Below are 27756 nucleotides of genomic sequence, written 5' to 3'. Positions count from 1 at the left end.
ATGTCAGATTCAATGTCCAGCAACTTGCTGGGGCTGCTGCAGATTCTCAGGATAACCAAATCAAATGCAAAATAATAAAAAATAACAAAAAAACAAGGAGGAAAATGCCAAAGCAAACATTCACAAAGAAACATCAAGAAAACTGGAAATCTATGAACATATTAATTGCTTAGATGTATTACATCTTGGTAGTTGGAAATCTTTTGGTGTCAAACAACAACCTCTGTAAATGTAGCTGACAAATATCGCTTAAAAAACTCCTATCTCCCCACGTCGACATCGAACCAGAATTATTTTTCTTCATATAAAGTGCAAAGACTGTGCGACTTCTCAATGAAATCCACCAAATGGTTTCAGTAGAGTTGTGGACAGATGGACGGACTGAGTGTTTGCTGTATTACTATATATACATTTTGGTTTTCTGGAGGTATAAAGACACAAGGGTGATTCTTTAACTACGGGCACTATTGGCCTTGTAAATGTAATTTCCACCACACCACTGCCTTACAATATAAAGCGCCTTGGGGCAACTGTTTGTTGTGATTTGGCGCTATATACATGTGCTCTGATGTCACTGTTTATCTCCATAGAAACTACCCAAACAATCTTTCATACAAACTGTTTAAAGGGACATTACAGTGTTGTGGTGGAAATTACGGCAATAGTGTGGGACAACTACATTTTGTTTAAAAAAAATCACAACAGTTGTATGACATTGAATACCCCAATTATGTTTTGATTATTTTACTGATATTTTATTCAGAGATATTTTAAAACATTAGAAAAAACGTTTCTTTACCATTCATTTTCATCATTGAAGATCAAAAGTTGGGTGTGGGACAAGCACAAAACGGCAATATTTGCATATAATGATGCTGAAAAAAGGTGAAAAAGTCATCATAGACTACTAGAACAAATTTCTTAACACACTTTCATTGTAAAGATAACTATAAAAGTGTGAAATTTCCCTTTTTGTTTTTCATACAATATGATCAAAGGACATAAGTGCCCGTAGTCTTAGAATCACCCACAAACTGATCTCACCAACAAAACAAAACACATTTAAATGAATTCACTAGAACTATTTCCAGTTCAAAGTAGTGTCCCTATCATGTCTGAAATGTTAAAATATTGATTCCAACTTAACAATGAGCACTTTTAAATCAGTTTTGTGCAAAATAACTAGAAAAACAAAACAAAACACAAAATCCAAGCCCCATTCAGCAACAGACCAGAGAGGAGAAAAAAAATCACTTAAAATCTACAAAATTCCAAAATATAGACCTGAACAAGTCGTCAACTTCAGTCAAGAGAAACAGCACTCTTCTTTTTTTAACCAAAGTTTCATTTCTGGAAATGTTTTACGGCTGCAGAGCTAAACTGGTTCTAACTCGGTGAACATCCAGCTCAGTTAGACCCCCGTGACACACAGTAAGAATGCGCAGGAAGCAGGTCGAAACGGCAAAAATGCCCAGAATTTTTTAAACTGCTGTACCCTTAAAATGTTACTGTCTGGAACATTCTCGGAGGACAACTTCACTTAGGTGCTTTTACCTGAAATATGTTTCCTGCTGAAATGTTGGCCCGTGTCCTTTCTACTGTTGGGTATAACAAATCTGTGTACAAAAGGGTTTTACATAAAAACACTTTAATTGTGAAGCTGATTCAGTGTCCAATGTTATTAACAGGAAAAAGAAAGCAGCTTGGCATGTCAAATCTGTAATGGATACACAAAATGTGCAGCAGCCAACAAATCTCTAACAGAAAAGCTACAGAAGACATAATAGGAGACCCAGAACGGGCAACATAAGCATATCACACGGCAAATTTGCCATTTGTCAGCAGGTATTGATACATCTGAACATCACTTGTTGAACTGTGGAGTAGTCAGCAGATATTCAGATCTCTTGGTCTTGGTGACGTTTTGGTTCACTGTCTATCCATAACCTCTGGAACTCCCTGACAAAAGGCTGGACCAAGTCTGGCTCCTCGGTGACGATAACGTTCTCCATGTTACTTTGCACTCCTGTCAGTGTCCAGTTGAGGGAGCCGGTGATGAGCCGCCGGCCATCCACCAGTGCAAACTTGTGGTGCATGTGAACTGAGCTGCGGTCGCACCGGACACAGATACCTGGACAGCAGGACATGATGGGGAGAAGGAGTGTTATAGTGCTTTCAAAATGTAGGGTCATGCAAATTCTGGGATGTAGACAAAGAAAGTCAGTAACAGCACCACAGATTAAAAACACCAAAAAACCTAAATAATGAGCATTCTGTGGAATGGACTACAGTACATAAACAAAATGGTGAAGTTAATATGAGGGTGATGAAGGTATCTTGGCCTTTCCCCCCCAATGGCTTTTAAAAATGAAACACCATTAATGTCGTTTACATAATGGATGATAATGACCTCTGAAGACATAAACTAGGATGCTGACATCCTATATATAGTAAGTCTGAGTATATTTAAATTGCTGTAGTTTCACAGTGTTTTTCTAGATGATTTAAACTGCATGCACTAACCTCCAACACACAGACTGCACTGATCATCCAGAATGTAAAGGGAACATACAGTTGTATGTAAAAGTTTGGGCACCCCTGATGATTTTCATGATTTTCCTTTATAAATCATTGGTTGTTTGGATTAGAAATTTCAGTTAAATATATCACATAGCAGACAAACACGGTGATACTTGAGAAGTGAAATGACATTTATAGGATTTACAGAAAGTGTGCTATAATTCTTTAAACAAAATTAGGCAGGTGCATAAATTTGGGCACCCCAACAGAAAAAAATACATCAATATTTAGTAGTTCCTCCTTTTGCAGAAATAACAGCCTCTAAACACTTCCTATAACTTCCAATGAGTCTGGATTCTGGTTGAAGGTACAACCCCAATTCCAGTGAAGTTGGGACGTTGTGTAAAATGTAAATAAATACAGAATACAATGATTTGCAAATCCTCTTCAATCTATATTCAATTGAATACACCACAAAGACAAGCTATTTAATGTCAAGCTGATAAAATTTGTTGTTTTTGTGCAAATATTTGCTCATTTTGAAATGGATACCTGCAACACGTTTCAAAAAAGCTCAGACAGTGGTATGTTTATCACTGTGTTACATCACCTTTCCTTCTAACAACACTCAATAAGCGTTTGGGAACTGAGGACACTAATTGTGAGGGTCATGATTGGGTATAAAAGGAGCATCCCCAAAAGTCTCAGCCGTTCACAAGCAAAGATGGGGCGAGGATCACCACTTTGTGAACAACTGCATGAAAAAATAGTCCAACAGTTTAAGAACAATGTTCAATTGCAAGGAATTTAGGGATTCCATCATCTACAGTCCATAATATAATCAGAAGATTCAGAGAATCTGGAGAACTTTCTACATGTAAGCAGCAAGGCCGAAAACCAACACTGAATGCCAGTGACCTTCAATCCCTCAGGCGGCACTGCATTAAAAACCGACATCATTGTGTAAAGGATCTTACCACGTGGGCTCAGGAACACTTCAGAAAACCATTGTCAGTTAACACAGTTCGCCACTACATCTACAAATTCAAGTTAAAACTCTACCATGCAAAGCAAAAGCCATACATCAACAACATCCTGAAATGCCACAGCCTTCTCTGGGCCCGAGCTCATTTGAAATGGACAGACGCAAAGTGGAAAAGTGTGCTGTGGTCTGCTGAGTCCACATTTCAAATTGTTCTTGGAAATCATGGATGCCGCGTCCTCTGGACAAAAGAGGAAAAAGACCATCCAGATTGTTGCCAGCGCTAAGTTCAAAAGCCAGCATCAGCGATGGTATAGGGGTGTGTTAGTGCCCATGACATGGGCAACTTACACATCTGTGATGTGATCTGTGACCATCAATGCTAAAAGGTACATCCAGGTTTTGGAGCAACACATGCTGCCATCCAAGCAACGTCTTTTTCAGGGACGTCCCTGCTTGTTTCAGCAAGACAATGCCAAGCCACATTCTGCATGTGTTACAACAGTGTGGCTTCATAGTAAAATGCAGGTACTAGACTGGCCTGCCTGCAGTCCAGACCTGTCACCCATTGAAAATGTGGTGTATTATGAAGTGCAAAATATGACAATGGACACCCTGGACCTTTGAACAACTGAAGCTGTACATCAAGCAAGAATGGGAAAGAATTCCACCTACAAAGCTTCAACAATTAGTGTCCTCAGTTCCCAAACGCTTATTGAGTGTTTTAGAAGGAAAGGTGATGTAACACAGTGGTAAACATACCACTGTCCCAGTTTTTTTGAAACATGTTGCAGGTATCCATTTCAAAATGAGCAAATATTTGCAAAAAAACAATAAAGTTTATCAGTTTGAACATTAAATATCTTGTCTTTGTGGTGTATTCAATTGAATATAGGATGAAGTGGATTTGCAAATTATTGTATACTGTTTTTATTTAAATTTTACACAACGTCCCAACTTCATTGGAATTGGGGTTGTATTTTGGAAAATTCTTTACAAAACATCTCAGGTTTGTTGGCTTCCAAGCATGGACAGCCCGCTTAAAATCACACCAGATTTTCAATAATATTCAGGTCTGGGGACTGAGATGTCCATTCCAGAATGTTGTACTTGTTCCTCTGCATGAATGCCTTAGTAGATTTTGAGCAGTGTTTAGGGTCATTGTCTTGTTGAAAGATCCAGCCCCGGCGCAACTTCAACTTTGTCACAGATTCTTGGACATTGTTCCCAATGTTATGTTATGTCAAACTAACTCAATTTTAGTTTCATCACTCCACAGCACCTTATTCCAAAGTGAAGCTGGACCGTCCAAATGTGCTTTAGCAAACCTCAAGTGACTGTTTGTGGCGTGTATACAGAAAAGCCTTCCTCTGCATTACAGTATCATACAGCATCTCTTTGTACAAAGTGCGCTGTATAGTTGAACAATGCACAGATACACTATCTGCAGCAGGATCATGTTGTACAACTCCTGGCAAAAATTATGGAATCACTGGCCTCGGAGGATGTTCATTCAGTTGTTTAATTTTGTAGAAAAAAAGCAGATCACAGACATGACACAAAACTAAAGTCATTTCAAATGGCAACTTTCTGGCTTTAAGAAACACTATAAGAAATCAGGAAAAAAAAATGTGGCAGTCAGTAACGGTTACTTTTTTAGACCAAGCAGAGGGAAAAAATATGGAATCACTCAATTCTGACGAAAAAATTATGGAATCATGAAAAACAAAAGAACGCTCCAACACATCACTAGTATTTTGTTGCACCACCTCTGGCTTTTATAACAGCTTGCAGTCTCTGAGGCATGGACTTAATGAGTGACAAACAGTACTGTTCATCAATCTAGCTCCAACTTTCTCTGATTGCTGTTGCCAGATCAGCTTTGCAGGTTGGAGCCTTGTCATGGACCATTTTCTTCAACTTCCACCAAAGATTTTCAATTGGATTAAGATCCAGACTATTTGCAGGCCATGACATTGACCCTATGTGTCTTTTTGCAAGGAATGTTTTCACAGTTTTTGCTCTATGGCAAGATGCATTATCATCTTGAAAATTATTTCATCATCCCCAAACATCCTTTCAATTGATGGGATAAGAAAAGTGTCCAAAATATCAACGTAAACTTGTGCATTTATTGATGATGTAATGACAGCTATCTCCCCAGTGCCTTTACCTGACATGCAGCCCCATATCACCAATGACTGTGGAAATTTACATGTTCTCTTCAGGCAGTCATCTTTATAAATCTCATTGGAATGGCACCAAACAAACGTTCCAGCATCATCACCTTGCCCAATGCAGATTCGAGATTCATCACTGAATATGACTTTCATCCAGTCATCCACAGTCCACGATTGCTTTTCCTTAGCCCATTGTAACCTTGTTTTTTTCTGTTTAGGTGTTAATGATGGCTTTCGTTTAGCTTCTCTGTATGTAAATCCCATTTCCTTTAGGCGGTTTCTTACAGTTCGGTCACAGACGTTGACTCCAGTTTCCTCCCATTCGTTCCTCATTTGTTTTGTTGTGCATTTTTGATTTTTGAGACATATTGCTTTAAGTTTTCTGTCTTGACGCTTTGATGTCTTCCTTGGTCTACCAGTATGTTTGCCTTTAACAACCTTCCCATGTTGTTTGTGGGTGATTCTTTAACTACGGGCACTATTGGCCTTGTAAATGTAATTTCCACCACACCATTGCCTTACAATATAAAGCGCCTTGGGGCAACTGTTTGTTGTGATTTGGCGCTATATACATGTGCTCTGATGTCACTGTTTATCTCCATAGAAACTACCCAAACAATCTTTCATACAAACTGTTTAGGGACATTACAGTGTTGTGGTGGAAATTACGGCAATAGTGTGGGACAACTACATTTTGTTTAAAAAAAATCACAACAGTTGTATGACAATGAATACCCCAATTATGTTTTGATTATTTTACTGATATTTTATTCAGAGATATTTTAAAACATTAGAAAAAACGTTTCTTTACCATTCATTTTTATCATTAAAGATCAAATGTCTGGGTGTGGGACAAGCACAAAACGGCAATATTTGCATATAATGATGCTGAAAAAAGGTGAAAAAGTCATCATAGACTACTAGAACAAATTTCTTAACACACTTTCATTGTAAAGATAACTATAAAAGTGTGAAATTTCCCCTTTTTTCTGTTTTTCATACAATATGATCAAAGGACATAATAAGTGCCCGTAGTCTAAGAATCACCCTTGTATTTGGTCCAGAGTTTAGACACAGCTGACTGTGAACAAAACAACATCTTTTGCAACATTGCGTGATGATTTACCCTCTTTTAAGAGTTTGATAATCCTCTCCTTTGTTTCAATTGACATCTCTCGTGTTGGAGCCATGATTCATGTCAGTCCACTTGGTGCAACAGCTCTCCGAGGTGTGATCACTCCTTTTTAGATGCAGACTAACAAGCAGATCTGATTTGATGCAGGTGTTAGTTTTGGTAATTAAAATATACAGGGTGATTCCATAAATTATTCCTCAGAATTGAGTGAGTCCATATTTTTTTTCCCTCTGTTTGGTCTAAAAAAGTAACCGTTACTGACTGCCACAATTTTTTTTTCTTGATTTCTTATAGTGTTTCTTAAAGCCAGAAAGTTGCCATTTGAAATGACTTTAGTTTTGTGTCATGTCTGTGATCTGCTTTTTTTCTACAAAATTAAACAACTGAATGAACATCCTCCGAGGCCGGTGATTCCATAATTTTTGCCAGGGGTTGTAGGTCTTTGGAGCACGTCTATGGGTTGACTATGACTGTTCTCACCATCCTTTGTTTCAGCTTATCTGGGATTTTTCTTGGCCTACCACTTCGGGCCTTAACTAGTACTGTGCCTGTGGTCTTCCATTTCCTCACTATGTTCCTCACAGTGGAAACGGACAGCTGAAATCTCAGAGATAGCTTTTTGTATCCTTCCCCTAAACCACAATGTTGAATAATCTTTGTTTTCAGGTCATTGTTTAGAGGGTCCCATGGTGCCACTCACTAGAAGAGATGCAAAGAGGAGAAACATTTGTAAATGGCCACCTTAAATACCCGCTCATGATTGGATTCATCTGTGTAAGGAGGTCAATTTAGTGTTCCAATAATTAGTGATAAATGTATTCAAATCAATAAAATGACAAGGGTGCCCAAATTTATGCACCTGCAAAATTTAGTTTAAGTAATTATTGCATACTTTCTGTAAATACTAGAAACTTAATTTCAATTCTCAAATATCAGTGTGTTCATCTGCTATATGATTTATTTAACTGAAATTTCTGATCCAGACAACCAATGATTTATAAAGGAAAATCAAGAAAATCATCAGGGTGCCCAAACTTTTGCATACAACTGTATTACACACACTCTCAGCAAACTAATATAGGTCATCAGATGTGTGTAAGCAAAGATATCACACTGTTGTGATGCACTGAATAATATAAAATAATAAAAAATTCACATTTTCAGGTTTCTAGGAAGTGACGTAGTTCTGTGTATGTTACAATAAAGCTACAATATGTAAGATTTAGTGTCATCTAGTGGTGATACTGCGAAAGTGCATCATGTTTTCGCTGTTCACGACAGATTTGTGTCAGGTTGTTGGTTCTTTTGTGATGTAGATTCATGCTCCCTTGCCTTCTTTTGTTATAAACAATACAAATGATCCTCTATTTCATCAACCAATAGACAGTGTGCATGGGAGCAACCACTGATTGATCTTGTTTTTTTCGAGTCTGCCAGTTGTGCTACAAAATGTGAAAGGCGGAGTAATTTATGTCCCTTCTGGGCTACTGTATCAACATGTCTAACATGTCAGCCTCCATAACGAGGCCGTCTCTCAGGCAGACATGAAGGGTCCATTCTAACCTCATGAAATAACATCTATTTGTAACTGCAGGTAATTAAACAGTAATGAACAGATGACAATAAATGCTATGTTTCATTTCTGCTCATAAACACTCCAAATCCTACACGTTGCAGCTTTAAATAGAAAGACCATGTTAGATATGTTCCTTCTCTCTCTCTCACCATGTCCTTGCTAATTTATTGTTGTAATGTTCCAGAGTAGAAATGTTTCTTTGAAATAATGGGATGGGGGGAAAAAACTTATTGCTCCCTCATTTAACATATGAACTGGATGTTTTTAGTGTCAATGTTTTACTCTGATTAAAAAGGACAAGTCTCATGCAAAACCACCAATACACATCTCGACATTCCTTCACATTATACAGCATGTAGTGTGTTTGTCCTGCTGAGACGTCTATCTCTGTTGTGGCTTTTATGGCACAAGAAAAGCATTTTAGCATTTAGAATCAGTGGAGGGAAAAAAAACAACTTTTATTACCGAACAAATAGTTATCTGCATCAACAGTAAAATAATTACCATAATTAGGAAAATGAAAGCCACTATTACAGCTGAACCAGTCTGTGTTTGAGGAACTCTAAGATTTAGATTTAAATAAGACTCTTAGATTTGACTGAATATCAGAGGGAGGCTGGAAAGCAAGAGAAGACATGCAACCATAATGAAGGAGTATAAAATAAACACCAGCTATGTCTGTAAAAGATGATTTTCAGAGTGTTTTCTATATTTGTGGACAAACTGGAGAAATTAGTGAGTGAAAACTCAGACACTAACAGTTACATTCAGCAGCCAACGACAAAATATTAAAGATACCAGATGAAAAGTTCATTTCCCTTGAGCTGAAGTGGTTCTCACAAGGTTCACAGTCGACGCCCACTCACTGCCAAACACTCTGCCTAATGAAAATTTCTGTGTGTGCGCCAGTTTCTTACTTACTTAATTGTTACTTAACAATATCCAGTTGCTGCAGTTTAATTAAATGCAGGGGGCAGAGAGAGAAAATAAGAGTGTGAGACAGGCATGACACAACACAATCCTTCAGAGGGTGATTAGTGTGAGTCATGGCAGGGCTTGTAGTAGCAGCCTCCATTCCTCCAGACACTTCCCGTCATCTCTAGTCAGCACTAAAAGACCCTGAGAGACTTACTGACAGAGACACTGGTACTCCGCGAACACACAGTAAGCACCTTTTACTGAGCGGGACCCGTCATCCTTCCTGGATCTTAAGTGGAAATGTTCCACTTTAATGTCACCACAGAGGTTGGTGTGACATTTCTGACAAATAATACCGCTGTAATGTCTACATATGGCTCTCAGGGACAGCAGGTGTGAGGGCTTTTGGCAAAGTGGTGCTTCATCACTGTGGTAAAGTCACAAGGCATGAGTAGACCCATTGCAAAATTGGCCTTGTTTCTCTTACCCGCCTTGCGGAGGACCCCAATCTGGGAGCCACTGATGGCAGCGTACTCCTTGTCAGTGAGGACACGGATGGTTACACCCCTGCTGTGCAGCGCGAGCACAGCCCTGCTCAGGTTCACGTTGGAAAAGGCAAAAATGCACAGGTCCAGAGAGGAGGAAGCCGACAGAACATGGCGGAGGAGGCGAGATAAAGAGGTCTCGACATCATGTGGCAGCAAGCACAAACAGGCGCTGGAATTACAGGAAGGAAGGAAGAAAGGAGAGGAAATAAAGAGTGAGAATATTTAATTACTGTGTTACAACTTACAAAGGAATCTTCCTTCAGCTCCACATCGCCACCATTTCTAATTCTCACTTTAACCACTGACATCCACAAAATAGTAAAACAACTAAAAACATAAAATGGATCATAAACACAGGAATATTAAAAAGAACAGCAAGGCACAAACACAAAATCCCAGAATAGCACAGGAAATGAAAAGATTAGGGGGCTGGAAAGGCCAGAGAATACAAATGAGTTTTTAGCCTAGATTTAAAGGCAGAAATGGAGGGAGCACATCTGATATCCAAAGGCAGGTGGTTCCACAGTCGTGGAGTGGCAACCGCAAAAGCTCTGTCACCTCTCTGTTTGAGCTGTGACCGCGGCACATGAAGAAGACCTTTACCTGAGGATCTGAGGGACCTGGGGACGGACTGGAGCTGGACAAGATCAGAAATATAGGCGGGGCCAGCCCATGAAGAGCCTTACAAACAATTAATAGGTACTACCTAATACCTAAAGTTAATAAAATAGTGGCATTTAAATTGTCCAAAATCTAGCCAGATTATCTTAGTTGGCAAGAAAGGTTCACCCTAGTTGTCACATCCAGCAAATCGATAATTTCATTCTTTCAAATTTTCCCATTTTGAAGCTTGCAGCTCTAAGAACTTGTGTGGATTTCATGTTCAGGATATTCTTGCACAAATCTAGATGGACAAAAGGAGAGTGTTTCACTCTGCAGATGTTCATCAGATCCAGAAAGATGAGGCAAATGATTAGCAGCCAAGAAGAAGAACTGAGTATTGTTATAAAACTTAATGTTGTTAATGCTCCATCAAATATATTTACCATTATAATTGTCTTGTGACTAGTAGACTGCCATTTTATTACTGCTGTATTACTAAGTTTGCTGTGATAACATTTAACATTCAGTGTATTGAAATGTTCTATCTGTCAAGGGCTGTATTGCAGATATGGATGCACCAATCCACAATTTTTCACTTCCTATCTGATCCCGATACCTGAATTTGGATATCTGCCGATACCGATACTTTTCTGATCCAATACCAGAGCTCTATTTGCTTTAATATTCTTATTATCATTATTGTTGATTTTATATGAGAATTTTCTTAAAAAGAGCATCTGAAAGTTCAGCTACAATTTCCCAGAAGGTGAATCTAAGATGAAGCCTAGATTTGATGTTTTGGTGAAAGAATTAGGTACTTTTATTTTTTATAGACATTTATAGCCATATTTTAATAGACTTAAAATCATCATCATCATCGATGCTCACGCACAGAAGTTTAATGGAGACTTTTTTCCCTTTCAGTGGACAGAATCTCCGTTGCCTCCCAGCAAAAAGGTTGTGGGATTGCTTCCCACCTGTGGCCTTTCTATGTGGAGTTTGCATGTTCTCTGTCTGTCTGGCTTCCCTCTGGGTGCTCTGGCTTCCTCCCACATACAAAGACATGCAGAAAAAGTGAACTGGACACTTTTAAATTAGCCGTAGGTGTGTGTGAAGGTGTGAACATGTTGGTTTGTCTATATATGACCCTGTAACAGACTGGTGTCCTGTCCAGGGTGAACCCTGTCTCATAACTGCTGGGATAGGCTCCAGCCCCCCGTGACCCTCACATGGAGCAAGCGGATATAGAAAATGGATAGATTACAGCCAGAAATCGTTACCCTCTTTGATACTATAGTGGTAGATGCCTAGCACAGTCCAGTTTAAAGGGAATGACAAGTGCCACTGATTGGTTGATGTTCTGTCCAGAATAATGAACACAGCAAATCCAACCCTTTTGCGAACAGTGCCTGCCTTTGCCCCAGTATTTTCCATTGCTTAAATAGCAAAGTGTGCTTAGGCACCCCCAATAGTCTTTTTGCAGCTGCCATCAAAATGGGGGTGATAGTGTTCACAAAATGTACCGAGCTTGCTGCAGTGTTTGTGAGGAGTCATTGTTGCACAGTAATAAATACATTTCAGAGAGAAGTTTGTCTGTTCCATGTTTTGAATCTTCATCAAAGGGTAACCTTCTCTAAGAGCACTTTATACAAGCATTCATGTTGCCCCACACTTATGTGCAGCATTGGAGTATGGTTCGTCTGGAAAGTATTCACAGTGCTTCACTTTTTTCACATTTTGTTATGTTACAGCCTTATTCCAAAATGGATGAAATTCTTTCCCCCCCTCAAAATTCTACACACAATACCTCATAATGACAATTATGGCTGCCACTAGTCGGATCATTTTTCCTAAATTTAAGTCCTGCAGCATTTTCCGAGAAACGTCAGGGGATGAAAACATGAACATTTCCAAATCAATGACTATTTCTTAGACTTCATTTACATCAATCATTCAGAAATACAAACAGTGTGGTACTTTATAGTAAATCTGTGTCCGATAGGCAGTTCTCAAAAACTAATGCTGGAAGGAGACAAATGAGAGAAGCTACCAAGACACAACTCTGGAAGAACTTTTGACTTCTGTGAGTGGAGAAACTGGGAATAGTACAACATTTTTATCGTCATTTTACACGTCTCAATTTTTTTTCTGATTTGTGGTTGTTTCTGTTGCATTTCTAAAATTACAGAACTACTATAAAGAAAAGTGTGAACATATGACTGTGTTTTAAAACTTTGTGGAACAAATCCAAACACCAAACTCTTATAAAGAAGGAAAAAATACACGGACATGTGCAGGCAAACTTTGATATAAACTGAACAGAACAATGCAGGCTGATTTGACTCCCCATATTTTTTTGTATAAATAAATCAGAATAAAGTAAGAGGTAACTCACTTTGAAATGAATAAAACATATAGCTGCAGCTTAATAACTTTGAAAAATAACAAAAATCAGCAGCTTGTATTTTCATTCTGACTGCAGTTCATTTTAGTGTGATGAAGTCATCCTTTTTTCTCCTCATCAGTCACGTTTTGTGCTTGAACACTACATTAAGCTTAAGATTGAACAAATACATACCTTTGGAAAATGACGGCTGTTAAAGTTTAGAGTTCTCACCTGCTTTTTGTGATCTGTGCCTTTGAACAGCACTGAACAGCTTCTCCACATCAGGGTTGTTTTTACCCCATGTATGCATAATTTTTGCTTAGATCATTTATATATTCTAATTTTTAAGGATTTTTTTAAAGGATATTTGGCCGTTTATTTCATCTCATGATCTCATAAATTCAGTATACGATGCACACAAGGTGTGAACAGGACGGTGCCGTCGGACACACACAGGTAGAGAAAGTGCAGTGAGAAGTAAAGGCAGCTCCACGGTTTGGTTTGTGTTTTTTTTTTAACATGTTCACTCGGGTTAAAATCCTCTCTGCTCCACACTCGCTGTCTCACGTGCACTGATGGTTCTCAGCAGAATATAACGTCTCGTGCCTCCATTCAGGAATCTCCTTCCCCTACCCCCTCTCTCCCTCGCAGTCTGCAGCCAGTTGACTCCGCGCGCGCACACATACACCGACAGCTCCTTTGGTAAACTGCGCATTTTAGACGGCTTTGAACAAGATGGCCACTGTTTTAATCGGCCATCTTATCCAAATTTGAACATCCAAGTGACGGCAGGATGGCTCGCTGCCTAAAACTATGAATTGAGAGAAAACAAAGACTCAAATAAAGTAAACGACTCATCGACTACTAAATTAGGTGTCAACGGTTTCAATAGTTGACTAGTCACAACTACGTCGACTAGTTGTGGCAGCCCTAATGACAATGTGTTTTTTGTTTTGCAATTAAAAAAACAAAACAAAACATGTACATACGTATCCACACCCTTTGCTCAATACTTTGTTGATTTCCCTTTTTACAGCAATTATAGCCTCATGTCTTCTTGAATATGATGCCAAAAGCTTGGTGCACCTATCTTTGGAGTGCATGTCAGTGTATGTCGTAGCTCCAGCATTCCGCTGTGGAGATTTTTAGGCTTTTATTTCTAATAAATTTTGGAAAAAAAAACTTTTTTCATGTTATTATGGGGTGTTGTGAGTAGAATTTTCAGGGAAAAGATTAATTCACTCCATTTTGGAATAAGGCTCTAACATAAAATGTGGAAAAATATGAATACTTCTTGGATGCACTATACATGCATGAGAGAGAACATAGAAATTATCATTATCACATGATTTAATCAACCTAAATATAACAAGTTCAAAACACTTCATCTGTACATTAGTAATCAGAGTCCTGTTTGTGATTAATCATGCTGAACAACTTCTCAAACTCACTCAGTCACTCACTCACATTTTCATTGCTGGGGGGGGCTACACTTCTTCATTTACATTAATACACAAATACAAGCAACAAAAAACTTGAAATTCTAATCAGTTACAGTGTCGATCATGTATTGTTAATGGTTCACATAAACACAAGCATACTGACAATATCTCACATATATTGTAAATGGTGAATGGGCAAGAAAATGCTTAACTTCATTCTTTAATCTAAATTTGATTCCTAAGTCTGCTTTCAGGTGGAAATTGTGTTGTGACAATGTATTTGACAGTGACACACTGAAAATCATGCATAAGTTACATTTACTTCATAAATTATGTTCAACTTACGGTGCTGTAGAGGGAGTAAAGACATGTTCCACACAGGTCACCTCTGGGGGAAAAAACAGGACCTCATTGAGGATTCGTTCAGGCCTGAGACGGCGGAGGATCCGATAAAGCAGCTCCATGCTGACAGAGAGCGCTAACACCCCCAGGCCAACCTTCTTTACTGTCCACATCTCTGACACCTCACACACAAAGTCTATAAAACCTGCAGTACATATTGTCAACTCTCTTTTACATATAAATCACAAAGAACAGGAGCAAATATAAATATCCAAGAAATCGGAACAAATCAAACTGTAGTTTTGTTCCTAATGTTACCTAAATGGTTATTTTATTAGCAAAATAACTGATGATTTTCCGTAGACTGAGCCAACATATAAATACAATAAACCTTGCAGCTTTCTTTCCCTGTTAGATCTCATAGTGAAAACTGGACTTTAGAATCTTCGCACAATAACATTATTTCACATTAATGTCACAGAACAGTTTAAGTAGTTTTTCTGGGGCAATGTTGGACTTTCGAAGATTGTTCTTAAATGTGACAAGTTAATGCAGTTTCTGTAAAATGAATACCTTAAGGCTGGGAACCTTTGATCGGACACAACAAGCAATTCAATGAGTTGGACTCTGGAAAACTTGATGCACCTGTTAAAAACACATAAAAGTATGTGCATGCATCTATATATAATTACTCTTTGAATCCTAGATGAATGTACACATACAAAACTATGCAGTTTTTGACTTGAACACATATTTAGGGGTGACAAACCCTTCACCCATTCACTGCAGATGTTATCTGATTATCTCTGTGTGTTTATATCGTTATCAGTTTTCTACATCTGTGCAAAATATGTAAGTACCAAAGACACAAATGAAATTCTCTGGAGAAATTGTCCCTCTGCTCAGGGAAGAAGGACTGATTAAATTTTAGTGGTGATCTGGCTCAACAACATTTTTTTTTCCTTTGAATCTCTTTCTTGTGACAGGTTTTCTATTGATTCTTGGCCTGAGGTCATCAGGTCTGTGAGCAGGTGCTGGTGTCACACTGCTTGCTGGAAGACATCACAAAAATCTATAGAACACACACACACACACACACACACACACACACACACACACACACACACACACACACACACACACACACACACACACACACACACACACACACACTCTTTGGCTGGTGCTCACAGAGATGTGATTGTTAGTGACTTAGCACTGCCACAGGCCACATACTGGCCGAATCCAACCTGTCCCTACAGTACAGTAGGTTGTAATATAGTATTTGTTGTAAACCCTTGACCTTCTTGCTGTGAGGCAATAGTGCTAACAACTATTTCACCATGCTGCCCTCTTGCTGATATTCTTTGTCACAAATAACTCCTGACACTTTTCTCCACCCACTCCATCCTGCTTGCACTCTCTTCTTCAACACTCTACTAATCACTCCGTAACTTTGGACAGTTGACCCCAAGTATTAAAACTCATCTACTTTCACCACTTCTACTACTTGTAACTGCACTATTCCACTGGGGTCCCTCTCATTCACACACATGTACTCAGTCTTGCTCCTACTGACTTTCATTCCCCTTCTATCCAGAGCATATCTCCACCTCACCAGGCTAGACTCAACTTGCTCTCTACTCTCACTACAGATCACAATGTCATCTGCAAACATCATACTTCAGGAGACTCTTGTCTGATGTCATCTGTCAACCTGTTCTTCACCATTGCGAACAAGAAAGGACTCAGAGTTGATCCTCGGTGCAATCCCTCCTCCACCTTGAATGAGTCTGTCATTCCTACTGCGCATCTCACTGCTGTCACACTATCCTTATACATGTCCTGTACTACCCTCAAATCAGCATGAAACCATATTGCTGCTCAGAGATCTTCTCACAGATTTTCTAAGCCTAGCTGCTACTACTCTTTCCCATACCTTTATGCTGTGGCTGATCAACTTTATGCCTCTGTAGTTAGTGCAGCTCTGCACATCACCCTTGTTCTTAAAAACAGGAACCAACACAATTCATATCCTCTCCTCAGGCATCCTCCCACTTTCCAAGATTTTATTAAACATTCTGGTTAGAAACTCCACTGCCATCCCTGCTAGACAATTCCATGCTTCCACTGGAATGTTATCTGGACCAACTGCCTTTCCATTCTTCATCAGCAGCACGGTGGATTAGTGGTTAGCACTGGTGCCTCACAGCAAGAAGTTTGTATACTATACTGTCTAGGTGCACTCTCTCCTGCCACCACCTTACAGTCTCTAATTTCTTTTAGCTTGCATCTCCTACAAAGAATGTAGCTCAACTGTGTGTACCTTCCTCCACTCTTATATGTCACCCTGTGCTCTTTCCTTTTCTTAAAGTAGGTATTCACCGCATTCTTTCTGCAAAAACAACTACCATCTGTCCTTCCACATTCCTGTCCTTGACACCATAGCTACCCATTACTTCCTCATCACCTCTGTTCCCTTCGCCAACATGGCCACTGAAGTCCACTCCTATCACCACTCTTTCATACTTGGGCACACTCTCCACCATCTCATCTAACTCACTCCAAAAATCTTCTTTCTCTTCATCTCGCAACCTACCTGTGGGGCATATGCATTGATGATATTCATCATCACCCCTTCAATTTCAAACTTCACACTCATCACCCTGTCAGACACCCTGTTGCTTAACCTCCAACACACTCTTAACATACACTTCCTTTAAAATGACCCCAATACCATTTCTCTTCCTATCCACACCATGATACAACATCTTGAACCCACTGCCTATGCTCCTGCTCATACTTCCCTTCCCCTTGGTCTCTTACACACACAATATGTCTACTTTTTTCCTGACCTCTCCATCATATCAGCCGGTTATACTGCCAACATTCATCCCCTCTTGCTTGCCTCTACTGGTGGTTGGCTCTCACTGCGGTATTGTATCACTTCCTGTTCCGGAGCACAGCGGTGTTTTTCTGTATCTGTTAGCTGTTTAATCTGCGCAGTTAGATTGATCTAGATTACGATTTGTTTCCCAGTGTAATCTTTACGTGCCTTAACTAAAGCACTCCTTCTGCTGAATCACCTCTAAATTATTTACACATTATTCACTTTGCGTGTTTTTAGGAATCCGCTAGCTTAGCGTAGCTACTAGCTGTTAGCCGATTTAGCATGGCGGCTTCTCCTGTCTCTCCCGCACTTTTCTGCTCTGGGTGTGAAATGTTTAGTTATTCCTCGGCCTCCTTTAGCAGTAACGGTACTTGTAATAAGTGTAGCTTATTCGTAGCTTTGGAGGCCAGGCTGGGCGAATTAGAGACTTGGCTCCGCACCGTGGAAAATTCTACAGCTAGCCAGGCCCCTGTAGTCGGTGCGGACCAAGGTAGCTTAGCCGCCGTTAGTTACCCCCTGGCAGATCCCGAGCAGCCGGGAAAGCAGGCTGACTGGGTGACTGTGAGGAGGAAGCGTAGCCCTAAACAGAAGCCCCGTGTACACCGCCAACCCGTTCACATCTCTAACCGTTTTTCCCCACTCGACGACACACTGCCTGACTCCGTGGTATAACTCACAAACTCGTAGTTTAAAGCAGATAACCCGTAAGTTGGAGAGGAAATGGCGTCTCACTAATTTAGAAGATCTTCACTTAGCCTGGAAAAAGAGTCTGTTGCTCTATAAAAAAGCCCTCCGTAAAGCTAGGACATCTTTCTACTCATCACTAATTGAAGAAAATAAGAACAACCACAGGTTTCTTTTCAGCACTGTAGCCAGGCTGACAAAGAGTCAGAGCTCTATTGAGCTGAGTATTCCATTAACTTTAACTAGTAATGACTTCATGACTTTCTTTGCTAACAAAATTTTAACGATTAGAGAAAAAATTACTCATAACCATCCCAAAGACGTATCGTTATCTTTGGCTGCTTTCAGTGATGCCGGTATTTGGTTAGACTCTTTCTCTCCGATTGTTCTGTCTGAGTTATTTTCATTAGTTACTTCATCCAAACCATCAACATGTTTATTAGACCCCATTCCTACCAGGCTGCTCAAGGAAGCCCTACCATTATTTAATGCTTCGATCTTAAATATGATCAATCTATCTTTGTTAGTTGGCTATGTACCACAGGCTTTTAAGGTGGCAGTAATTAAATCATTACTTAAAAAGCCATCACTTGACCCAGCTATCTTAGCTAATTATAGGCCAATCTCCAACCTTCCTTTTCTCTCAAAAATTCTTGAAAGGGTAGTTGTAAAACAGCTAACTGATCATCTGCAGAGGAATGGTCTATTTGAAGAGTTTCAGTCAGGTTTTAGAACTCATCATAGTACAGAAACAGCATTAGTGAAGGTTACAAATGATCTTCTTATGGCCTCGGACAGTGGACTCATCTCTGTGCTTGTTCTGTTAGACCTCAGTGCTGCTTTTGATACTGTTGACCATAAAATTTTATTACAGAGATTAGAGCATGCCATAGGTATTAAAGGCACTGCGCTGCGGTGGTTTGAATCATATTTGTCTAATAGATTACAATTTGTTCATGTAAATGGGGAATCTTCTTCACAGACTAAAGTTAATTATGGAGTTCCACAAGGTTCTGTGCTAGGACCAATTTTATTCACTTTATACATGCTTCCCTTAGGCAGTATTATTAGACGGTATTGCTTAAATTTTCATTGTTACGCAGATGATACCCAGCTTTATCTATCCATGAAGCCAGAGGACACACACCAATTAGCTAAACTGCAGGATTGTCTTACAGACATAAAGACATGGATGACCTCTAATGTCCTGCTTTTAAACTCAGATAAAACTGAAGTTATTGTACTTGGCCCCACAAATCTTAGAAACATGGTGTCTAACCAGATCCTTACTCTGGATGGCATTACCCTGACCTCTAGTAATACTGTGAGAAATCTTGGAGTCATTTTTGATCAGGATATGTCATTCAAAGCGCATATTAAACAAATATGTAGGACTGCTTTTTTGCATTTACGCAATATCTCTAAAATCAGAAAGGTCTTGTCTCAGAGTGATGCTGAAAAACTAATTCATGCATTTATTTCCTCTAGGCTGGACTATTGTAATTCATTATTATCAGGTTGTCCTAAAAGTTCCCTAAAAAGCCTTCAGTTAATTCAAAATGCTGCAGCTAGAGTACTGACGGGGACTAGAAGGAGAGAGCATATCTCACCCATATTGGCCTCTCTTCATTGGCTTCCTGTTAATTCTAGAATAGAATTTAAAATTCTTCTTCTTACTTATAAGGTTTTGAATAATCAGGTCCCATCTTATCTTAGGGACCTCGTAGTACCATATCACCCCAATAGAGCGCTTCGCTCTCAGACTGCAGTCTTACTTGTAGTTCCTAGGGTTTGTAAGAGTAGAATGGGAGGCAGAGCCTTCAGCTTTCAGGCTCCTCTCCTGTGGAACCAGCTCCCAATTCAGATCAGGGAGACAGACACCCTCTCTACTTTTAAGATTAGGCTTAAAACTTTCCTTTTTGCTAAAGCTTATAGTTAGGGCTGGATCAGGTGACCCTGAACCATCCCTTAGTTATGCTGCTATAGACGTAGACTGCTGGGGGGTTCCCATGATGCACTGTTTCTTTCTCTTTTTGCTCTGTATGCACCACTCTGCATTTAATCATTAGTGATCGATCTCTGCTCCCCTCCACAGCATGTCTTTTTCCTGGTTCTCTCCCTCAGCCCCAACCAGTCCCAGCAGAAGACTGCCCCTCCCTGAGCCTGGTTCTGCTGGAGGTTTCTTCCTGTTAAAAGGGAGTTTTTCCTTCCCACTGTAGCCAAGTGCTTGCTCACAGGGGGTCGTTTTGACCGTTGGGGTTTTACATAATTATTGTATGGCCTTGCCTTACAATATAAAGCGCCTTGGGGCAACTGTTTGTTGTGATTTGGCGCTATATAAAAAAAATTGATTGATTGATTGATTGATTGATTCGAAGTCTCAACTCTCACTTCCACCCTTCTAGTTTTCCTCTTCTCCCACTGTCTGCAAACACTTTCTCTTCTTCTTCTTCACACAGCAGTAGCCCAATTTCCAGCAGCAACCTGTTGAGCAATGGCATTGGTCTTTGTTAACCCAGGCTTCAAACGATCTGGTATGGAAATTTGATTTTTAGTCTGCATGGTTGGGTTGGCATGTTTTACGCTGGATGCCCTTCCTGATGCAGCCCTACTCATTTATGCGGGCTTGGGACTGGCACTCAAAGTGTCCTGGCTGCACACCCCATGTGGCTGAGATTTGAGAAACTTAAGGTTAACGTCCTGCCTCCTTCTACCTTCCTCATTTATCCGGGCTTGGGACCGGCACTCAGAATGTACTGGCTGCACACCCCATGTGGCAAGAGACTATGGTTGCCTAAACAGAGTCTATTTTATACACATACTGAGCAGTGCAAAATGACAACTGCTAATCCAAGTGAGTCCCTTCGGCTGTTCCCTTGTTTGCACTTGGGGTCACCACAGTAAATCTGAGGTGGAGCTGCATGTTGAATACGTTTACACCGGATGCCCCTCCTGATGCATTACATTACATGGAGAAACGTGGCAGGAGTGGAGTTTGAACTGGGAATCCTTTAACAATAATCTCCAATTTTCCAAGATTTGTCCTGACTTTGACCTATGACCTTGACGATGAAATCAGTTCTTGCCTATCAGGATATGAATCCTCTGTAAAAAAAAAAAAAAAAATTCATAAAGATATATGAAAAATTGTTGGTTACAGGCTTTTCACATACAGACAAACAAACAAACGGGGCGAAAAAATAACCTCCAGCTTCATTGGCAGAGGTAAGAAATACATTCCCTGAACCACAACCACATCCCACTGATGTTACTTCTCCTGTGTTAGCACACAGGAGTCATGTGGAAAATTGTTCTGCTGTCTGGTGCTGCTCCAGTTTCACATGGCTTGGTATGCAAACAAAGTCATTGTGCCCTCTGTGAACATCCGATAGTCATGGTCACATTTGTGTTGCTTGATCCTTTCATTTATCTATCCACAGTTAATAGGCAGGTTAGAATGCACACTGCTAACATGAACGGCTGGTAGGCGTTTCACGTTCCGTGTTCACATCACATCCCACTGAGATCAGGAACAGAGCCTTCCATCGTCGTCATCACTTTCTCTCTGGCTCTTCGTTCTCACACTTCTCCAAATACAGAGATGAACTTGAGCAGCTTTCTCTGTGAGACTTGCCAGCTCCCGGCATAGTTTGCCACTGCAGAGAACACCACTTAAGGAATTTTTTCAGATGTGGGACTGTCACATTTGTGAAATTTTCACTCTCCTTCTTGATGACAGACTTGAAGATAAAGCATGTGAAAGCAACAGTAAATAAACAAATGCTAAAAAATAATTACAAAACACAGCACATTAGCCAGGTGCTGCTAAGTGAAAACCGCCACTGTATTAATGCCACTGAAAGTGGGCTTATTGGCAAAAAAAAAAGAAAAAAAAGAAAACAGATGTTGACGACGTAATGTATTCTGGGTCCATTTTTATATTCACCAAGGACGTAATAAAATCATCGGCATTTATTTGTTTGTCTGTCTTTTAGCAGGATTGTGTCAAAACTACTGCACGGATTTTGATTAAATTTTCACCACATATAGATATTAGGCCATGGAAGACTCATTAAATTTTGGAAGTGATCCGGAATCAAGATTTCACTTTATATGGATTTTGAAGGATTATGTCAAAACTACTTCACTGATTCTCACCAAATTTGCACCACAAATAGATATTAGGGCATGGAAGACTACACTAAATTTTGGAGGTGATCTAGATCCAGATTGGCGGACGTCAGAAATGTTCCTATATGGTAGGAACGGGAGTGACATGTTTAGCCGCATGTTCTCCTTGAATTGCTGGCTGTCTGAGTGGTGTCCAAAAAATGAGGTGGGCTTCATAGATAATTGGCAAAGCTTCTGGGGAAAACCTGGTCTTGTTAGGAGAGATCTGGCCAATTTTCTTAAATCCTCCAAACCGTGACTATCCAGGGTTGGGACCAGGAAGCAGAGTTGCAGTCTTACACACCTCTCTGCAGCTTCTCTCCCCCTGCCATCCCCTCATTACCCCATCCCCGTAGAGACGGTGCCTGCTCCCAGACCACCAATAACCAGTAAAAATCTATTTAAGCATAAAAATTCAAAAAGAAAAAATAATATAGCACCTTCAACTGCACCACAGACTAAAACAGTTAAATGTGGTCTATTAAACATTAGGTCTCTCTCTTCTAAGTCCCTGTTAGTAAATGATATAATAATTGATCAACATATTGATTTATTCTGCCTTACAGAAACCTGGTTACAGCAGGATGAATATGTTAGTTTAAATGAGTCAACACCCCCGAGTCACACTAACTGCCAGAATGCTCGTAGCACGGGCCGAGGCGGAGGATTAGCAGCAATCTTCCATTCCAGCTTATTAATTAATCAAAAACCCAGACAGAGCTTTAATTCATTTGAAAGCTTGACTCTTAGTCTTGTCCATCCAAATTGGAAGTCCCAAAAAACCAGTTTTATTTGTTATTATCTATCGTCCACCTGGTCGTTACTGTGAGTTTCTCTGTGAATTTTCAGACCTTTTGTCTGACTTAGTGCTTAGCTCAGTTAAGATAATTATAGTGGGCGATTTTAACATCCACACAGATGCTGAGAATGACAGCCTCAACACTGCATTTAATCTATTATTAGACTCAATTGGCTTTGCTCAAAATGTAAATGAGTCCACCCACCACTTTAATCATATCTTAGATCTTGTTCTGACTTATGGTATGGAAATAGAAGACTTAACAGTATTCCCTGAAAACTCCCTTCTGTCTGATCATTTCTTAATAACATTTACATTTACTCTGATGGACTACCCAGCAGTGGGGAATAAGTTTCATTACACTAGAAGTCTTTCAGAAAGCGCTGTAACTAAGTTTAAGGATATGATTCCTTCTTTATGTTCTCTAATGCCATATACCAACACAGTGCAGAGTAGCTACCTAAACTCTGTAAGTGAGATAGAGTATCTCGTCAATAGTTTTACATCCTCATTGAAGACAACTTTGGATGCTGTCGCTCCTCTGAAAAAGAGAGCTTTAAATCAGAAGTGCCTGACTCCGTGGTATAACTCACAAACTCGCAGCTTAAAGCAGATAACTCGTAAGTTGGAGAGGAAATGGCATCTCACTAATTTAGAAGATCTTCACTTAGCCTGGAAAAAGAGTCTGTTGTTCTATAAAAAAGCCCTCCGTAAAGCTAGGACATCTTACTACTTATCACTAATTGAAGAAAATAAGAACAACCCCAGGTTTCTTTTCAGCACTGTAGCCAGGCTGAGAAAGAGTCAGAGCTCTATTGAGCCGAGTATTCCTTTAACTTTAACTAGTAATGACTTCATGACTTTCTTTGCTAATAAAATTTTAACTATTAAAGAAAAAATTACTCATAACCATCCCAAAGACGTATCGTTATCTTTGGCTGCTTTCAGTGATGCCGGTATTTGGTTAGACTCTTTCTCTCAGATTGTTCTGTCTGAGTTATTTTCATTAGTTACTTCATCCAAACCATCAACATGTCTATTAGACCCCATTCCTACCAGGCTGCTCAAGGAAGCCCTACCATTATTTAATGCTTCAATCTTAAATATGATCAATCTATCTTTATTAGTTGGCTATGTACCACAGGCTTTTAAAGTGGCAGTAATTAAACCATTACTTAAAAAGCCATCACTTGACCCAGCTATCTTAGCTAATTATAGGCCAATCTCCAACCTTCCTTTTCTCTCACAAATTCTTGAAAGGGTAGTTGTAAAACAGCTAACTAATCATCTGCAGAGGAATGGTCTATTTGAAGAGTTTGTCAGGTTTTAGAATTCATCATAGTACAGAAACAGCATTAGTGAAGGTTACAAATGATCTTCTTATGGCCTCAGACAGTGGACTCATCTCTCTGCTTGTTCTGTTAGACCTCAGTGCTGCTTTTGATACTGTTGATCATAAAATTTTATTACAGAGATTAGAGCATGCCATAGGTATTAAAGGCACTGCGCTGCGGTGGTTTGAATCATATTTATCTAATAGATTACAATTTGTTCATGTAAATGGGGAATCTTCTTCACAGACTAAGGTTAATTATGGAGTTCCACAAGGTTCTGTGCTAGGACCAATTTTATTCACTTTATACATGCTTCCCTTAGGCAGTATTATTAGACGGCATTGCTTAAATTTTCATTGTTACGCAGATGATACCCAGCTTTATCTATCCATGAAGCCAGAGGACACACACCAATTAGCTAAACTGCAGGATTGTCTTACAGACATAAAGACATGGATGACCTCTAATTTCCTGCTTTTAAACTCAGATAAAACTGAAGTTATTGTACTTGGCCCCACAAATCTTAGAAACATGGTGTCTAACCAGATCCTTACTCTGGATGGCATTACTCTGACCTCTAGTAATACTGTGAGAAATCTTGGAGTCATTTTTGATCAGGATATGTCATTCAAAGCGCATATTAAACAAATATGTAGGACTGCTTTTTTACATTTACGCAATATCTCTAAAATTAGAAAGGTCTTGTCTCAGAGTGATGCTGAAAAACTAATTCATGCATTTATTTCCTCTAGGCTGGACTATTGTAATTCATTATTATCAGGTTGTCCTAAAAGTTCCCTGAAAAGCCTTGAGTTAATTCAAAATGCTGCAGCTAGAGTACTAACGGGGACTAGAAGGAGAGAGCATATCTCACCCATATTGGCCTCTCTTCATTGGCTTCCTGTTAATTCTAGAATAGAATCTTACTTACTTATAAGGTTTTGAATAATCAGGTCCCATCTTATCTTAGGGACCTCATAGTACCATATCACCCCAATAGAGCGCTTCGCTCTCAGACTGCAGGCTTACTTGTAGTTCCTAGGGTTTGTAAGAGTAGAATGGGAGGCAGAGCCTTCAGCTTTCAGGCTCCTCTCCTGTGGAACCAGCTCCCAATTCAGCTCAGGGAGACAGACACCCTCTCTACTTTTAAGATTAGGCTTAAAACTTTCCTTTTTGCTAAAGCTTATAGTTAGGGCTGGATCAGGTGACCCTGAACCATCCCTTAGTTATGCTGCTATAGACTTAGACTGCTGGGGGGTTCCCATGATGCACTGAGTGTTTCTTTCTCTTTTTGCTCTGTATGCACCACTCTGCATTTAATCATTAGTGATTGATCTCTGCTCCCCTCCACAGCATGTCTTTTTCCTGGTTCTCTCCCTCAGCCCCAACCAGTCCCAGCAGAAGACTGCCCCTCCCTGAGCCTAGTTCTGCTGGAGGTTTCTTCCTGTTAAAAGGGAGTTTTTCCTTCCCACTGTTGCCAAGTGCTTGCTCACAGGGGGTCGTTTTGACCGTTGGGGTTTTTATGTAATTATTGTATGGCCTTGCCTTACAATATAAAGCGCCTTGGGGCAACTGTTTGTTGTGATTTGGCGCTATATAAATAAAACTGATTGATTGGTAGGGGAAACTGTTGGGGGTCAGACTCCCAGTACCACCCTGTACTTTGAACCATGCTTTGTAACTTCTTTTCAGCTTATGTCATGGAAGGCTGCTAAATGGCAATAATAAACAAAACTCAACGTCCAAATATTTGCAGACCTGAAAAAGATTCCTGAGACAAAGTTTTTCACCACTGCACAATAGCTAATTAAGCTAATCTTTTTTTTTTAACTAATTGACATCTCTTCAAAGGTTTTTGTTAATACTTCAACACTAAAACCACCAAGCAGACTACAACACACACATGTATGAGTATGTGTAAGTTGTTTATGAACATTTAAAAGTCACACATTTAAAAAAAAATCTATTCTTCCAACCTGTTTTAGCTTCTGTCGACATCACGCGGGACAAGGATGTGCTGCGTGCCCATTTCGTCATGGTGACGCACGGTGAGTGACATGTCGCAAGGCCAATGACGTTCCGCAAACCGCTCGGTTTCCTCCAATCATTAACGCGAACAGTTATGGGGCGGGTTTTGTGTCTTCTCTCTGTCAAAAGCAAACAACATGGCCAACTACCAGAATGGATTTAGAAAAAGGAGAAGCATGACTGACTCAGTATTATGCTTAGAAGATGAGATAAGGAAAGCTCAGGTAAATAAAGAGACGGTGGTGGCAATATTTTTAGATGTTGAGAAAGCATATGACATACTCTTGGTGGAAGGCCTTTTTAGTTAAGACTGACATGATAGGAAATATGGTTGACTGGGTAATGGACTTCTTGAAGGGGAGAAGTATTCAGGTTAAGATAGTATCAGAAGTATCAAGGAAATGTGGTAGAAAATGGAAGCCCTCAAGGAAGTGTGATAAGTCCTATACTGTTTAATATTATGATAAATTATATTTTCTCAACTATTCATTTAGGTATTGGTAAGTCATTGTTTGCAGATGATGGAAGATTGTGGAAAAGGGGAGGGGGGAATGTTAAATTTATTGTGGGAAAGTTTTGGATGGTTAGGAGAGATATTATTGAAGGAATTAACATTGCATGACAAAGTCTTCTGTGCAGGAGTTTTGTGGTCTCCTATTCCTTTGTGGGAGCTAGAGAGGAGTTTTGCAGTCTTCTGTTCCTTTGTGGAAGCTAAAGATACCCAAGGTTGACCTTGCACTACTTGAACTTAAGTTGGTGAATAATAATGGAGTCCTAATCAAGGCATTTCATGATCATGCAACAGAGAGATACCAAGAACGTGTTTTTTTTTTGTTTTGTTTTGTTTTTACTGATGGGTCAAAAGATCCAGAAACAGGTGTTACTGGAGCAGGTTTTGTAGTCCAAGGATGAAATATTGAGTCATGCAAGAAAACATCAGATTTACTGAATGTATTCACAGTGGAGTTATTTGCTATTCTAATGGCAGTCGAGTGGAGAGCCATTCTGTTTCATGTTCCTTTTAGTAGAATGGAGTGCTGTAGTTTTGTTAATGGTAGTATACACCAGCAGTGGCAGCACATTTGGGATACTGAGACCAAGGGAAGACACCTTCACACTATTGTTTCAAAAATAGAGCAGGGTAATGTGTCACTGGGTGTCTCACGTCACGAAGATGTGACATTGGCAAGGCTTAGGCTGGGTAACTGTGGGTTAAACA

At 39.7% G+C, this 27756-nt stretch overlaps 1 protein-coding gene across 2 annotated transcripts; it reads right to left on the bottom strand.

Annotated features, from left to right (window-relative positions):
- Positions 1-1631: 1631 nt before the first annotated feature.
- Positions 1632-26548, bottom strand: pld6 (phospholipase D family, member 6). Of its 2 annotated transcripts, XM_034189086.1 has the most exons (5): positions 26486-26548; positions 15206-15277; positions 14636-14837; positions 9799-10028; positions 1632-2131 (listed from the first exon to the last, which is right to left on the bottom strand). In XM_034189086.1, exons 3-5 carry the CDS (start codon positions 14803-14805, stop codon positions 1899-1901), a joined length of 633 nt encoding a protein of 210 aa, XP_034044977.1. In that variant the 5' UTR covers positions 14806-14837; positions 15206-15277; positions 26486-26548; the 3' UTR covers positions 1632-1898. The 2 variants fall into 2 exon arrangements, with proteins under 2 accessions (XP_034044977.1, XP_034044978.1); XM_034189087.1 differs by lacking the exons at positions 15206-15277; positions 26486-26548 and having other exon boundaries at positions 14636-15165.
- Between the last annotated feature and the right edge of the window lie 1208 nt (positions 26549-27756).

The sequence above is a fragment of the Thalassophryne amazonica genome, chromosome 15 (assembly GCF_902500255.1).
Source record: "Thalassophryne amazonica chromosome 15, fThaAma1.1, whole genome shotgun sequence".
Classification (NCBI taxonomy): Eukaryota; Metazoa; Chordata; class Actinopteri; order Batrachoidiformes; family Batrachoididae; genus Thalassophryne; species Thalassophryne amazonica.
The sequence above is the reverse complement of the archived record's forward strand: the minus strand, read 5'-3'. Positions and strand labels throughout refer to the sequence as shown.